Source organism: Bubalus kerabau, chromosome 4, assembly GCF_029407905.1.
Source record: "Bubalus kerabau isolate K-KA32 ecotype Philippines breed swamp buffalo chromosome 4, PCC_UOA_SB_1v2, whole genome shotgun sequence".
In the NCBI taxonomy this organism is placed as follows: domain Eukaryota; kingdom Metazoa; phylum Chordata; class Mammalia; order Artiodactyla; family Bovidae; genus Bubalus; species Bubalus kerabau.
This window is the reverse complement of record NC_073627.1, coordinates 14,499,103-14,512,421: the sequence shown is the minus strand read 5'-3', so window position 1 is coordinate 14,512,421 and position 13,319 is coordinate 14,499,103. Positions and strand designations below refer to the sequence as shown.

At 44.8% G+C, this 13,319-nt stretch overlaps 1 protein-coding gene across 1 annotated transcript in view; it reads left to right on the top strand.

Moving 5' to 3' along the window:
* Positions 1 to 13,319, top strand: part of B3GNTL1 (UDP-GlcNAc:betaGal beta-1,3-N-acetylglucosaminyltransferase like 1) — a 104,816-nt gene that overhangs the window by 35,097 nt on the left and 56,400 nt on the right. Inside the window, exon 5 of the mRNA XM_055575478.1 lies at positions 8,070 to 8,135. Coding sequence (XP_055431453.1) covers positions 8,070 to 8,135 — 66 coding nt within the window. The remainder of the gene's footprint in view (positions 1 to 8,069; positions 8,136 to 13,319) is intronic.

Below are 13,319 nucleotides of genomic sequence, written 5' to 3'. Positions count from 1 at the left end.
AAGTTGAGATTTAGATTTCAATTATATTGAGTCTATAGGTCAATTTGGGGAGAATTGCTTTGCTGAGGAATTGAGTCTTCCAGTCCATAAACATGAGATGTCTGGTTTGCTTATTAGGTCTTTAATTTCTTTCAGCAGTGTTTTGCAATTTTTACCATACAAATCTTATACTTCCTTTTGTTAAATTTATACTTCAATATTTTGTCCTTTTGATGCTATTGTGAATGTATTATTTTCTTAATTTTATTTCAGATTGTTCAATGCCAATATATAGAAATAATATTGATTTTTGTGTCTTGATCTTATATTATGTGACCTTGTTGAACTTGTTTGTTTGTTTGTTTGTTTTTTGAACTTGTTTGTTAATTCTAGTAGTTTTTAGATCTAGTAGTTTTTGATTTCTTAGGGTTTTCTAAATACAAAATCTTATTGTCTGCAAATGGAGGCAATTTTTCTCTTTCCAATATGGATGCCTTTTATATCTCTTTCTTGCCTGATTGCACTGACCAGACAGAAGTCACAGGAGCAGACATCTTCCCTATTTCCAGCCTCAGGGAAAGCATTCCATCACTCAACATTAAAATGTGGCTGCAGGGGTTTTGTAGGTGAGTTTTATTGGGTTGAGAAAGTTCCTTTCTTCCTACTTTGTCAAGAATTTTTATCATGAATGAAAAGTGAAAGTGGAAGTCACTAAGTAATGTCCGACTCTCTGGGACCCCATGGAATTCTGGAATCCAGGCCAGAATACTGCAGTGGGTAGCTCCCTTCTCCAGGGGATCTTCCCAACCCAGGGATCAAACCCAGGTCTCCCGCGTTGCAGGCGGATTCTTTACCAGCTGAGCCACCAGGGAAGCCCAAGAATACTGGAGTGGGTAGCCTATCCCTTCTCCAGCGGATCTTCCTGACCCAGGAATCGAACCGATGTCTCCTGAATTGCAGATTCTTTACCAACTGAGCTATCAGGGAAGTCCATGAATAACCATTAGATTTTATGAAATGCCTCTATGCACATACTGAGATCATCATGTAGTGATTCTTCTTTTTTTTCTTTCAATGTGATCTGTGACATTAATTGGCTCTCAGATAGTAAAGCAACCTTGCATTTCTGGGATAAATCCCACCTGATTATAGTGTATAATCCTTTTTATATGTTGCTGATATTTTGTCAAGGACTTTTTAATCTCTATCCATGTGGGATATTGTTCTGTACTTTTCTTGTGATGTTATTTTCTTCAGTATCAAGTAATATGAGCCTAAAAGAATGAGCTGGGAAGTGATGTTTCCTCTTCATTTTTTTGGGAGACTTTGTAAAGGTGGGATGTTCTTTATTCTTTGAATGTTTATAGAATTCACCATCTGAGTTTGGACTTTTTTGTGTGGAGATTTCAAATTACTAGTTCTTTTTTTTTTTTTTTTACTTCTTATAGACCTATTCAAATTCTGTATTTCTTCAGTCAGTTTTAGTAATTCATATCTTTCTAGAAATTTGTTCATTTCATTTACATTGTCTAAATTGTTGGCATGTAGTTACTTAGAGTACTCTCTCATAGTCCTTTTAACTTTGGTGAAGTCAGAGCTGCTGTCTTATTTTTTCACTCCTGAATCAGTTATTTGTGTCTTCTGTTTTTCTTGGTCTGTCTAGCTCAGGAGTCTACAGACAGCAGCTCATAGGCCAAACCCACTGGCAGCCTGTTTTTGTATAGCCTCTGAGCTAAAAATGGTCTTTATATTTTTAAAGTGTTGTAAAAACAAGACAACAACACAAAAGAATATTGACAGAACCCATGTGTGGCAGAAAAGCTAAAATATTTACTATCTGACCTTTTACAGAAAAAGCTTGTTCATCTCCAGTCTAGCTAAAGGTTTGATACATTTGTTGATGTTTTCAAAAGACCAACCATTATTTTAATTGATTTTCTGTTTTTCTTTTTTTTTTTCCTGCTTCATTGATTCCTGCTATAATCTTTGTCTTCCTTCTGCTTACTTTTGGTTGAGTTTGCTTTGTGTGTGTGTATGGTTGGTTCCTAAGATCTTTCTTTGTTACTTTAGACATTAACAGCTATAAAATTTTCTCCAAGAATTGCTATAGCTGTTTTGTATTGTGTCCTGTTTTCATTTTCATTCAAATACCTCAGAGTATTTTCTAATTTCCTTTGTGATTTCTTCTTTAACCCATTGCCTATTTAGAAGTACATTGTATATATCCATATATTGGTGGTAGATTTCCCCAAATCCTATTTTTGAATTCTAACAATTTTGTGTGGTCAGAGAACACCCTTTATATGCTTTTGTGTGCTGTGGCTAGTCGCTCAGTCATTTCTGACTCTTTGCAACCCTGTGGACTGCAGCCCACCAGGCTCCTCTGTCCATGGGATTCTCCAGGCAAGAATACTGGAGTGGGTTGCCATGCCCTCCTCCAGGGGATCTTCCCAACCCAGGGGTCAAACCCAGGTCTCCCTTATTGCAGGCGGGTTCCTTACCAACTGAGCCACCAGGGAAGCCCAAGAATACTGGAGTGGGTATCCTATCCCTTCTCCAGGGGATCTGATCTTTAAAATTTTACAATCCCTTTTTTGTGGTGTAGTATACAGTCTGTTGTTATAGGGTAGGAGTTCAATAGGTAGATGTCAGCAAGTTGATGTTATTGGGTGGGTGTCCATAGAGAGAAGTCAGCTGGTTGATGTTGTTGGTTGGTGGTGCTCATATCATCTGTAGCTGCACTATTTTGTCAAAGTTATTCTGTCCATTCTTTTTTTAATATATTTATTTTTTTATTGAAGGATAATTACTTTACGGAATTTTGTTTTCTGTCAAACGTCAACATGAATCAGACATAGGTATACATATAGCCCCTCCCTTTCGAACCTCCCTCCCATCTCCCTCCCCATCCCACCCTTCTAGGTTGACGCAGAGCCCCTGTTTGAGTTTCCTGAGCCATACAGCAAATTTCCGTTGGCTATCTATTTTGCATATGGTGGAAGTCATTTGAGCCTGTTCTGTCCATTCTTGATGGTGGGTTCTTGAAGTCTCCGACTCTTGTTGTTGAATTGTCTATTTTTCTCTTCAGTACCATTCATTTTTGTTTCTTTCTGTACCGCTGTTGTTAGATACATGCATGTTTATACTTGTTGATCTTTCTGATGGATTGACCATTCTGTCAGTGTTTAATGTCTCTCAGTTTCTTTTAATGTTCTTTGTTTTAAAGTCTGTTCTGATTCATGTTAGTAAAACTACATCTCTCCTTTGGTTATAGTTTGCTTGGTGTATCTTTTCCCATTCTTTTACTTTAATCTATTTGTGTCTTTGAACCTGAATTTTTGTCTCTTGTAGATAGCTTATGGGTAGAACTTGTTTGTGTGTGTGTGTGTTTTATTGCAGTTTGACAACTTTTTGATTAGAGTTTTGAATTTATTCACATATTTAAGGTTTTTACAATTGGATTTATGTCTGCCATTTTGCTATTTATTTTCTTTTCTATTTTCTATGACTCATATTATTTTTGTTCCTCTGTTCTTTATTTACTGCTTCCCTTTTAAAAAAATGAAATAGATATTTTCTAGTGTACTATTTGTAATAAATTATTGATTTTTAACTCTTTTTAAATTATTTTCTTAATGGTTGCCTTGGGAAGTCTTTTATTATCTGTTCTTTTGTGTGTTTTTACTTACATGTCCAGTTGTCTTTGTGTATTGGTCATTGTATTTGAATACTTCTCTGTGGAGTTAATTTGAGGCCATGGATGAAAGTTTTTTCCCTCAGAGATTTTCCTCTGCTTCTTCCAGGTGCTTGGGAGAACCACTATCCTGGGACCCTTGTTATCCTGTTTTGAGGCTTCTGGGCTCTTTTAGGCTACATATCCCATTCACCTTTTGAGGAGGTAACCTGCCTTGGCCTGAGCTCAGAACTGTTGTGGGTTGAATAGCAGGCCCCGCCCCCACTCCCAGTCTTGAGCAGACCCCTGGCTCTCATCTCCACTCCCTGCAGCCTCGCAGGGTTACCAGAACCATGGCTCAGAGTTTAGCTCTTTCTTGTAGATCAGCGAGGACTTGCGGGCAGAGGTGGCTTTCTTCCTCTCTCAGCTGATGATTCTCAGGGATTTGGGCCCAGTAGTCCCCACTACCTTGTAACTCTCTGTTTAAGACTCTTTCATTATCTTTGGGAATTGTTTGTGTGCCATTAGCCTGTCATTTCTGCAAGTGGATGTGGAGGCATTTTGACCTGCCTGGGGGTCCTGCCCTGCCATGACTTAGTTACCCAGGCTAAGTAGCAAATCACAGAAGACAGCTTCTCTCAAGCAGACTCGCTTCCCCTCAGTGTCTCAGGCTTCGGGAAAATGTAGGTAGGTCACGTGCGTGAGTCCCTGATGCTGTGCTTTGGAAATCAGCTCTCGGCGTGCAGGTGGGGATTCCTCTGCTCTCTTCCCTGTCCTTCAGGGTCCTCTGTGTGAAGTGTGCGTCCTGAGGTTGAGGTGTGACCAGGGAATTGCTACCTGTGTCTTCAAATCTTGTCCAAAAGTCAAGCATAAGGAGACTTTACAGAAACCACAACATCGACCTTGCTATCTTCACAGATCTTCTTGGCTGTTATTTCCTTCATCTGCAAGTGGTTCCTCCTGCCCCTCACCCATCCTGGGAGTTGGTCATCCCTGGGGGTCCACAGCCTTGTTCCCTCAGACAACCCTCTATTCAGAAGCTACTGAACTCAAAGATGCAGGTTTCTTTTAACTCAAATTCTTTGACCAGATTAGTTTTTCTCTACCCATCATTCTTATGGTCAGAAAGGGAACAGTGTTTCATCTTGAATTAGTGTTATTTTTATAATACATTAAAATTCTTTCCCCTTGGCTGCCAAGAACATTTCTTACCTGGTAATCATCGTGGAATGTTGCACACTTTCGGCAAATAAATCTGAAGGTTTTGAACCCTCCCTCCTGTGGTAGGGAAAATCTGTCTCCAGATACACCTTGGGATCAGGACACGCAGACTCTGGGTTTTAGTAGTTCATACTTGATGACCTTTTATACCCTTCCTGTAGGCCCCCTCCTGTTTGCATTGCAGATACCGGCTGACTTTTATTAAAACCAGCTCCTGGTATTGGGTACCATCTGTGAGCACAGTGATCTCGACCAGAGCGGGCCCCTCCCTGGGATGGACATCAATGAAAGGCAGTGGGATCACAGCAGAAACACATCTGGGCTTGTTATTAAAATATCACATCACTTTTCATGGATAATAAAGATCTTTTCATGCTCCCATCTTTCAGCAAGTTTTTCCTCTTTCAAAATGGTCTTGGGAGAGCAAGTTGCTTATCTATAATCTGCAGTCACTGTGCAGCTGAGGCGGTCTGTTACCCTGCTACGCTATCGCTTTTTGACTTGAATGTTTACTCATTGTGTTCATCCTTGACCTTCTCAGCTTGGGGTCAGGGGTGTGTTAAATGTCTCCTGTATTCTCCTTGTACTTGCAGATGTTCACTTTATTCAGACACCTAGCAGCAGAGGTGATGGAAGACTGTATTAGAATGTTCTTGAGAGCTAGGACTTTGGGGGCAATTTTGCTTTTTGTGTAAATCCTTTAGCTGTAAAACTGGACCTGCATTCAAATTTTAATCCTGACATGTAATTGCTATGAGATCTTGAATGGGTTCTGTAGAGATTCCAAACCTTGGTTTCCTTGGCAAAAAATGGGGATAACGCTAGCTGCTCTGCCTCCAGCTGTAGAAGATGGTGATAAATAGCACACACACAATAAAAGAGTGTTGTGTAAATGGTGAGGTGAACTGAAAATACAATTCCGCCCTGAACAGACACTTCATTTACTCGGCAAATATTTTTGAGGTCCAGCCAAATACAACAGCTGAGCTGGTTCACACACGATACCATTGCCGTGGATGTCTTGGTGTCATTGAGGATGTATGGGAACTAGAGGCCAGAGGCTTGTGGTGGTGTTCCCGGGGTTCTCACCTGAGTTTGGAGGAAGTGGGGCTTGCGTGTATGGTGCTGCTACTGCACAAGGTCCCAGGGGAGGTCATGCCGTGGGCAGAGACCAGCCCTGACCCTGACCCTGACCCTGACCCTGACCCTGACTGTGGCTTCCTCAGCCCTCCCCACTTTCACTTTGAAACACTCCTCACCTAGTCCTGTGCTGACCTGTGTGCCCCTTCCCACTTGTAACCAGGAGTCGGGGCTGGTTTAGGAAACCCTCAGAATTTCTAGGATTCAGCATGAGGCCACCAGACACGGGGTCACTTTTCAGGAATTTGATCAATAGACCTTCCCTTTCAGGGAAATTTCCCTCTTTTGTCTCTGCCCTGCTGCCTTGCTGTACCCTTTGTGGGAGAGAAATAGGCTGAGCTCTAGCATAACTTCTTTTTATTCTCCTCACATCGCACACCCCACCCCCTACCCGCTACCCCAACCACCACTTCAGTTTTCCTTTTTACTGTCTGAGCAGCCAGGGAAGCCCCCCTGGTTTTCCTTTTTAAGATTCCCAGCTGTGGTTGACCACGCACATGCCCACAGGCATGGTCCTGATGGGAGCCCGGGAAGGATTTGGGCCTGGAATAGACAACTCCTCCACTCCTGTTCTGACTGCTTCCTCCCTGCGTTTCTGTTCCTGCCTGCTGAGGGCGCCGCTGCGCTTGGAGGGGCCCCTGCCCTGCCAATCTCCTTCTTCTCCCCGTCCTCTCCCTCCTCCTCCCCCCTCCCTGCTCCTCTTTTATCACCTCCTTCCCCCTCCTCCCCACATTAGCCACAAGCTTCCTCTCAGCTTACTTCATCTGCAGTTCATTTGATTAGCATGTTAGCCCATGTGGCCATGTTGAAGAAATGAGAGACACAATGCAGGTCTTTAGTTTATCTCATTGCTCAGTTTAAAGATAAATATCTTCCCAATGACATTATTTTTAGGTCTTCTATTAGGCATATTGGTACCATATTTGAATTTTTATCAATTTAAGGCAGTTTTAAAATTGTGAGATGAAACACACCTATAGAAAAATACACAGAACATACCTGTACACTTTAAAGATTAATTAGTAAGTAAATACACATGTATTTACCTCCCAGCAAGTAACTGCATTGCTAATACTTAAGAGGTATACCCTGATCCCCTCCCTACAAAATCACCACTATTCTGACTTTGGGATTCTAATTTTCTTGCTTTCTTTATGGTAGTTCATATTATATGTATGTGTGTATCTTAAATAATCAGGTTAATTTTGCTTGATTTTGAATGTTAAATAAATGGAGTAATACTACATATATCCTGCTGCCTTGCCTCTTTCCCTCAGCTGTATCTGTGAGATTCACTTGTGTGCGTGTAGCTGTCATTCACTCTCAGACCGCAATGGTATCTGACTGTAGAGATGCACACAATTTGCTTACCTTTGCTGGTCTCTGTGAACATCAAGCTGTTCCCCATTTTGAACAACACTGTGGTGAACATTTCTCTACATCTCTTTGGTGCGTATGTGTAAGCCTTTTTCTGCCCACGGGGTAAATTAAGTTACTGGCTCTCGGGGATCAGAGTCTCCATCTTGCTGGACACGCCCCACTGTCTTCCTCAGACCCATTCCTCCCAGCTGTGTGGTTCTTACTGGAATTGTCCAGCTTCTCACTCATGCTCCACTGCCTCCTGGGCAGCTGAGTTTCCCGGGTGACTGATGGGGTCCTGGGCCACTGGGCAGTGGCTGCACTGCCCGTTCTGGTCTCCTGCCTGCTTTGCTGTCAGGCTGTCTGTCTTCTTGCTTGTTTGTCAGAGTTGCTTCCTGGAGTTTTCTTTTTTTTTTAATTTATCTATTTTTAATTGAAGGATAATTGCTTTACAGTATTGTGTGGGTTTCTGCCATACATCAACATGAATCGGCCATAGGTATACATACATCCCCCCCTTTTAAACTGCCTTCCCCACGTGCACAACTCTTTTTTTTTCTTTTTTCTTTATTTCAATTGGAGGCTAATTACTTTACAGTACTGTAGTGGTTTTTGCTGCTTTGCCGTCAGGCTGTCTGTCTGCTTGCTTGTTTGTCAGAGTTGCTTCCTGGAGCTTCAAGTGTGTTCTCTCCTGCAGGATGACGTGATGATGCCTCAGAGAGTGAGGCTGCAACACGAAGCCGCTTTGCAACATCCGAAAAGTGTGAGTATGGATGTTTGTGCATGTCTCTACAACTTTTGGTAGAAATGCCATTACAGGTTTTTTAGATTAAGGGCCTTCCTTAGAACTGAGAGAGTCAGTTTGTAGCCAGACTGGCCCTCGGAGAAAGACGTGTGCCCGGGGTGGCCACATGCTCGCGGCTGTGCCCGGTGTGCCCGGTGTGGCCACACGCTCACGGGTGTGCCTGGTGTGGCCACACGCTCGCGGTTGTGCCTGGTGGCCACACGCTAGCGGGTATGCCCAGTGTGGCCGCACACTTGCGGGTGTGCCCAGTGTGCCCGGGGTGGCCACACGCTCGCTGGTGTTTTCCTTTCAAGAAAAATGTGCTTCTTGTTTTGAGTAGCACTTGTTACTTTCAAATGGGTCCAAAGGATTTTTAAATTTATTTTTTGGTTTGGTTTAGTTTTATCAGCATTTTTAGAAGCTGTGTATCTTGGACATGAAAACAGATTGAGAGCTGTAGGGTGTATCAGTTAAAAAAATCTTATTATCTGCATAACCTCAGACTACACTCTCATCTTTAGAATGGCTTCCTCATTGGCCCCCATGAGTGAGGCTCCCCAGGACCCGTCCTCCAGGGCAGGGAGGCTCACGTCCTCCCGCAGGAGCCCCGTGTATGGGAGCATCTCCCACCCACTTAAACTTGGAAGGACATCTCAGGCCCGTGGGTCACTTGCCCCCTTGAAGCTCAGGGTCCAGGGTGGCCCAGACCTGGTGTCTGACCACAGGGCACTGCTCAGATGTCTATCTTGAAGTTTTAGTAAAAACAGCTTTGAATCCCTGGTTTTGAAAGTGGGAAGGAGAAGGTCCAGGACTGCCTTAGGGTGCATGTGCCTGGCTGCTGAGGAACGGCCCTGGGTTTTGCTCACCTCTGTCCCTGTGCTGTGTCCACACACCAAAGTGTCTCCAGGTCGTGAGTGCACGAGCCCCTGAGATCTGATCCCTGTTGTCTGTGAGGCCTGACACTATGCATTTCTATGCAGGTTCTATATTTGAGGTCTGACTGTTGCCACTTGGCCTTCATGAAGGAGAGAGCCGGTTCCTGGGACAGGGCTCAGGGCTCAGAGCGTGCACCCCATGAAATGTGTACTGAGTTAAGACAAAGGTTCAAAAACACACTTCCTTCAGATGGTTTCTCAAGGAGTTTGAAGGATTTTTCTTCATCCAGGATGAATTCTTTCTCTTCCAATAGCCCCTAATTTAAGCTCTGAATTTAATCTGCTGATTTTCTCCTTCTAAGAAACAAAGATCTGTATAGTCAAAGCTATGGTTTTTCCAGTAGTCATATATAGATGTGAGAGTTGGGCCATAAAGAAGGCTGAGAACCAAAGAATTGATGCTTTTGGACTGTAGTGCTGGAGAAGACTCTTGAGAGTCCCTTGGACTGCAAGGAGATCAAACCAGTCAATCCTAAAGGAAATCAACCCTAAATATTCATTGGAAGGACTGATCCTGAAGCTGAAGCTCCAATACTTTGGCCACCTGATGCGAAGAGGTGACTCACTGGAAAAAACCCTGATGCTGGGAAGGATTAGAAGGCAGGAGGAGAAGGGGATGACAGGGGACAAGATGGTTGGATGGCATCACCGACTCAATGGACATGAGTTTGAGTGAGGTCCAGGAGATGGTGAAGGACAGGGAAGCCTGGCGTGCTGCAGGCCATTGCTTCGCAAAGAGTCAGACACCCCTGAGTGACTGAACAGCAACAACAACAAAGAGATGTACCCCTCGTGCTGTGTCTGACGGCCTAGCCCCACACACATGACTAGGACTCTAGGACTTGGCTGTCCTGTGAACACACCTGCACGCTCCTCCTGAGAGCTTTTGTTGTCTTTTCATGGAATAAGTGATTTTCACAACCTTAAGTCTGATGTTGAGGATTCTTATTCCCTAAATTGTGATTGCACTTATATTGCTTACATTTAAACATTTTTAATATAAACATGTCCTTGAAATATGCCTGTAAGAAGATAAAAACAGCTGTCAGCTATGTCTTGAGAGTCCACGCCACTGCTTCTCAGGCTGAACGTTTCCAGAAGGCTGGACTTGAGGGAGGCTCAAAAGTGCCCAGCTGCTCCTTTATTGACAAATGGCCCTTCGGCCAAGGTAGCATCAAGGGAACCAGTGCGTGGCCTGGGGGCTGGTGTCGCCAACTCACCAGGGCTGCTAGAATCCTTGGGCCGGTTCCTCGTGGCCCAGAGTCTGTTCTGTGACCAGGAGGTCAGGGGTGGCGGTAGCTAGAGCAGCCTTTAGAAAGGAACCCACGTCCTCTACTCTGGCCCAGCAGCCAGCACTGCCTACCAGAAGCTGCTCCCAGTGCTCCCAGGTCCATCTGCAGTGTCTCAGAGGTCTGCTCTTCCCAGAAAACTCCCCTGCATGCTGACCAGGGCCTGTGGGTTTGTATGTGTCCTTGCCCTAGCCACCTCCCCGCTTCCCACAGGTGGACATTCCAGGCTTCCGGGGCCTTGGAACTGTCCGAATGGGACCAGGCTGCAGTATCAGTCCCTTTTTGGGTTGTGCCAGCGTATGATACTAGCTTGCCTGCAGACCTGCTCTATCCGTGGGTCCTAGGGGACCCCCATGATGCTGTGGGTACAGCTGAGGGAGAGGTTGGAGCCACAGGTGGGTGACCTGGGACCTCCACCCTCGTCTGCATAGCTATAGAGCCACTCAACCTCATGCTTCAGTGTGGTCTGAGAGTGCCCAGCTGCTGGTGGGCAGTGTGACCATGTGCCCCGGCCACATCACGTTGAATGGCCCACAGCTCTGTGTCACAGGGTTCTGGGGTTTGTGCTGTGACAGGCCCGTTGGGGCTGCCGGTCTCCATGTTGTTGACCACCACCAACTTCCTGCAGGGCTCTGCAGCCTGAGGGCCAGACAGCAGGCCTGTGCTTCTCCAGACCCCACTCTCAACGAGGGTCGGGGTAAACAGGACCCCAAGAGGACCAGGGAGACCTGCCCAGTCCTGTGCCTCTCTCTGCGTGGACCCTCACCTCAGAAAGGGAGACGTGGTGCCCAGACCTCTGGACCCGAAAGTCTTGCTCACCAGGTGCCACAGATGTCCTCAACAGGGTGGCCATTGCGGGAATGTCCAGCATGCAGAACACTGAAAGATGTGAAGACAGCAGAGAGGGTCCCTAGTGCTGACTTGCTGATGCAGCGTGTGAGCGAGACAAGTGCTTCTGCAGGGGTGTGTGGGACCAGCACCCCCATCCTTCAAGCCTCCGGGATGGCCCAATCTCTGCCTTTTCCTCAGAATGTGATACGGTGTTCGACTTCCACTCACCTGGCCCTTCTCTTACACGCGCCCCTAATCACATTCCGGGGAACCCGTGTGAGGGCTCGGCCAGGCACTGAGCCTGCGCTCTCTGGTTGCACCTTCAGGAACCCGGAAGTGGTCGCTGGTAGGGCCTGTGTGCGCACGAGCCCAGGTTATCACTGACCCATGGACCCTTACTCCTGTGGGCGTGGTGGGCCTGGTGTCACCTGTGTCCTATGTCCAGCTGCCTCACATGATCGGTGTCACCTCCTAGCCTTACATCCTGCATCCTGAGTACATCGCCCTTGGCATCGCAGGTCCGTCCTCATGGGTGGGGCCTCTCCCTCAGCTGGCGGGTGAGAACTGGTCCAGGTCTGGAAACATTAGAGGTGATTTTCACATAACTGGAAATGACACACAGTTTCCAAACACTGAGAACATATTTTGCATTGAAAGAATTTTGTGTGAAGAATTTTGTAACCAGTGTTGACATTGTAGAGAGTGAGATACTTTTAGATATATTATTCCCCCCACTTTTTTGTGATTGGCTCACATGTGAAGTTACTTTTGGCGGTTCTCACTGGAAAAGATCAGTTTTCATTCCAATCCCAAAGAAAGGGAATGCCAAAGAAGTTCAAGCTACTGTATATTTGCGCTCATTTCACATGCTAGCAAGGTAAGGCTCAAAATCCCTCACGCTAGTCTTCAACAGTACGTGAACTGAGAACTTCCAGAGGTAAAAGCTGGGTTTAGAAAAGACAGAGGAACCAAAGATCAAATTGCCCACATCCGTTGGATAATAGAAAAAGCAAGGAAATTCCAGAAAACATCTACTTTTGCATCATTGACTACACTAAAGCCTTTGACTTTGTGGATCACAACAAACTGTGGGAAATTCTTAGAGATGAGAATACCAGACCACTTTACCTGCCTCCTGAGAAACCTATATACAGGTCAAGAAGCAACAGTTAGAACCAGACATGGAACAATGGACTGGTTCAAAATTGGGAAAGGAGTACATTAAGGCTGTATACTGTCACCCTGCTTATTTAACTTATATGCAGAGTACATCATGTGAAATGCCGGGCTGAATGAATCACAAGCCAGAATCAAGATTGCCAGGAAAAATATCAACAACCTCAGATATGCAGTGATACCATTCTAATGACAGAAAGCAAAGAGGAACTAAAAAGCCTTTTGATGAGGGTGAAAGAAGAAAGTGAAAAAGCTGGCTTAAAACTCAACATTCAAAAAACTAAGATCATGGCATCTGGTCCCATCAATTTATGGCAAATAGATAGAGAAGTTAGAAACAGTGACAGATTTTAAATTTTCCCAGGCTCCAAAATCACTACAGTGACTGCAACCATGAAGTTAAAAGATGCTTATTCCTTGGAAGAAAAGCTATGACAAACCTAGACAGCATATTAAAAAGCAGAGACATCACTACCAACAAAGGTCTGCATAGTCAAAGCTATGGTCTTTCCAGTAGTCATGTATTGATGTGAGAGTTGGACCATAAAGAAGGCTAAGCATCAAAGAATTGATGCTTTCAAATTGTGGTCTTGGAAAAGACTCCTGCGAGTCCCTTGGACTGCAAGGAGATCAAACCAGTTCATCGTAAAAGAAATCAACACTGAATATTCATTGGAAGGACTGATGCTGAAGCTGAAGCTCCAATACTTTGGCCACCAGCTGACTCATTGGAAAAGACCCTGATGCTGGGAAGGATTAAAGGCAGGAGGAGAAGGGGGCAACAGAGGATGAGATGGTTGGATGACATCACTGACTCAATGGACATGAATTTGAGCAAGGTCCAGGAGATGGTGAAGGACCGGGAATCCTAGCATGCTGCAGGCCATGGGGTCCCAAAGAGTTGAACACAAACGAGCAACCGAACAACGACA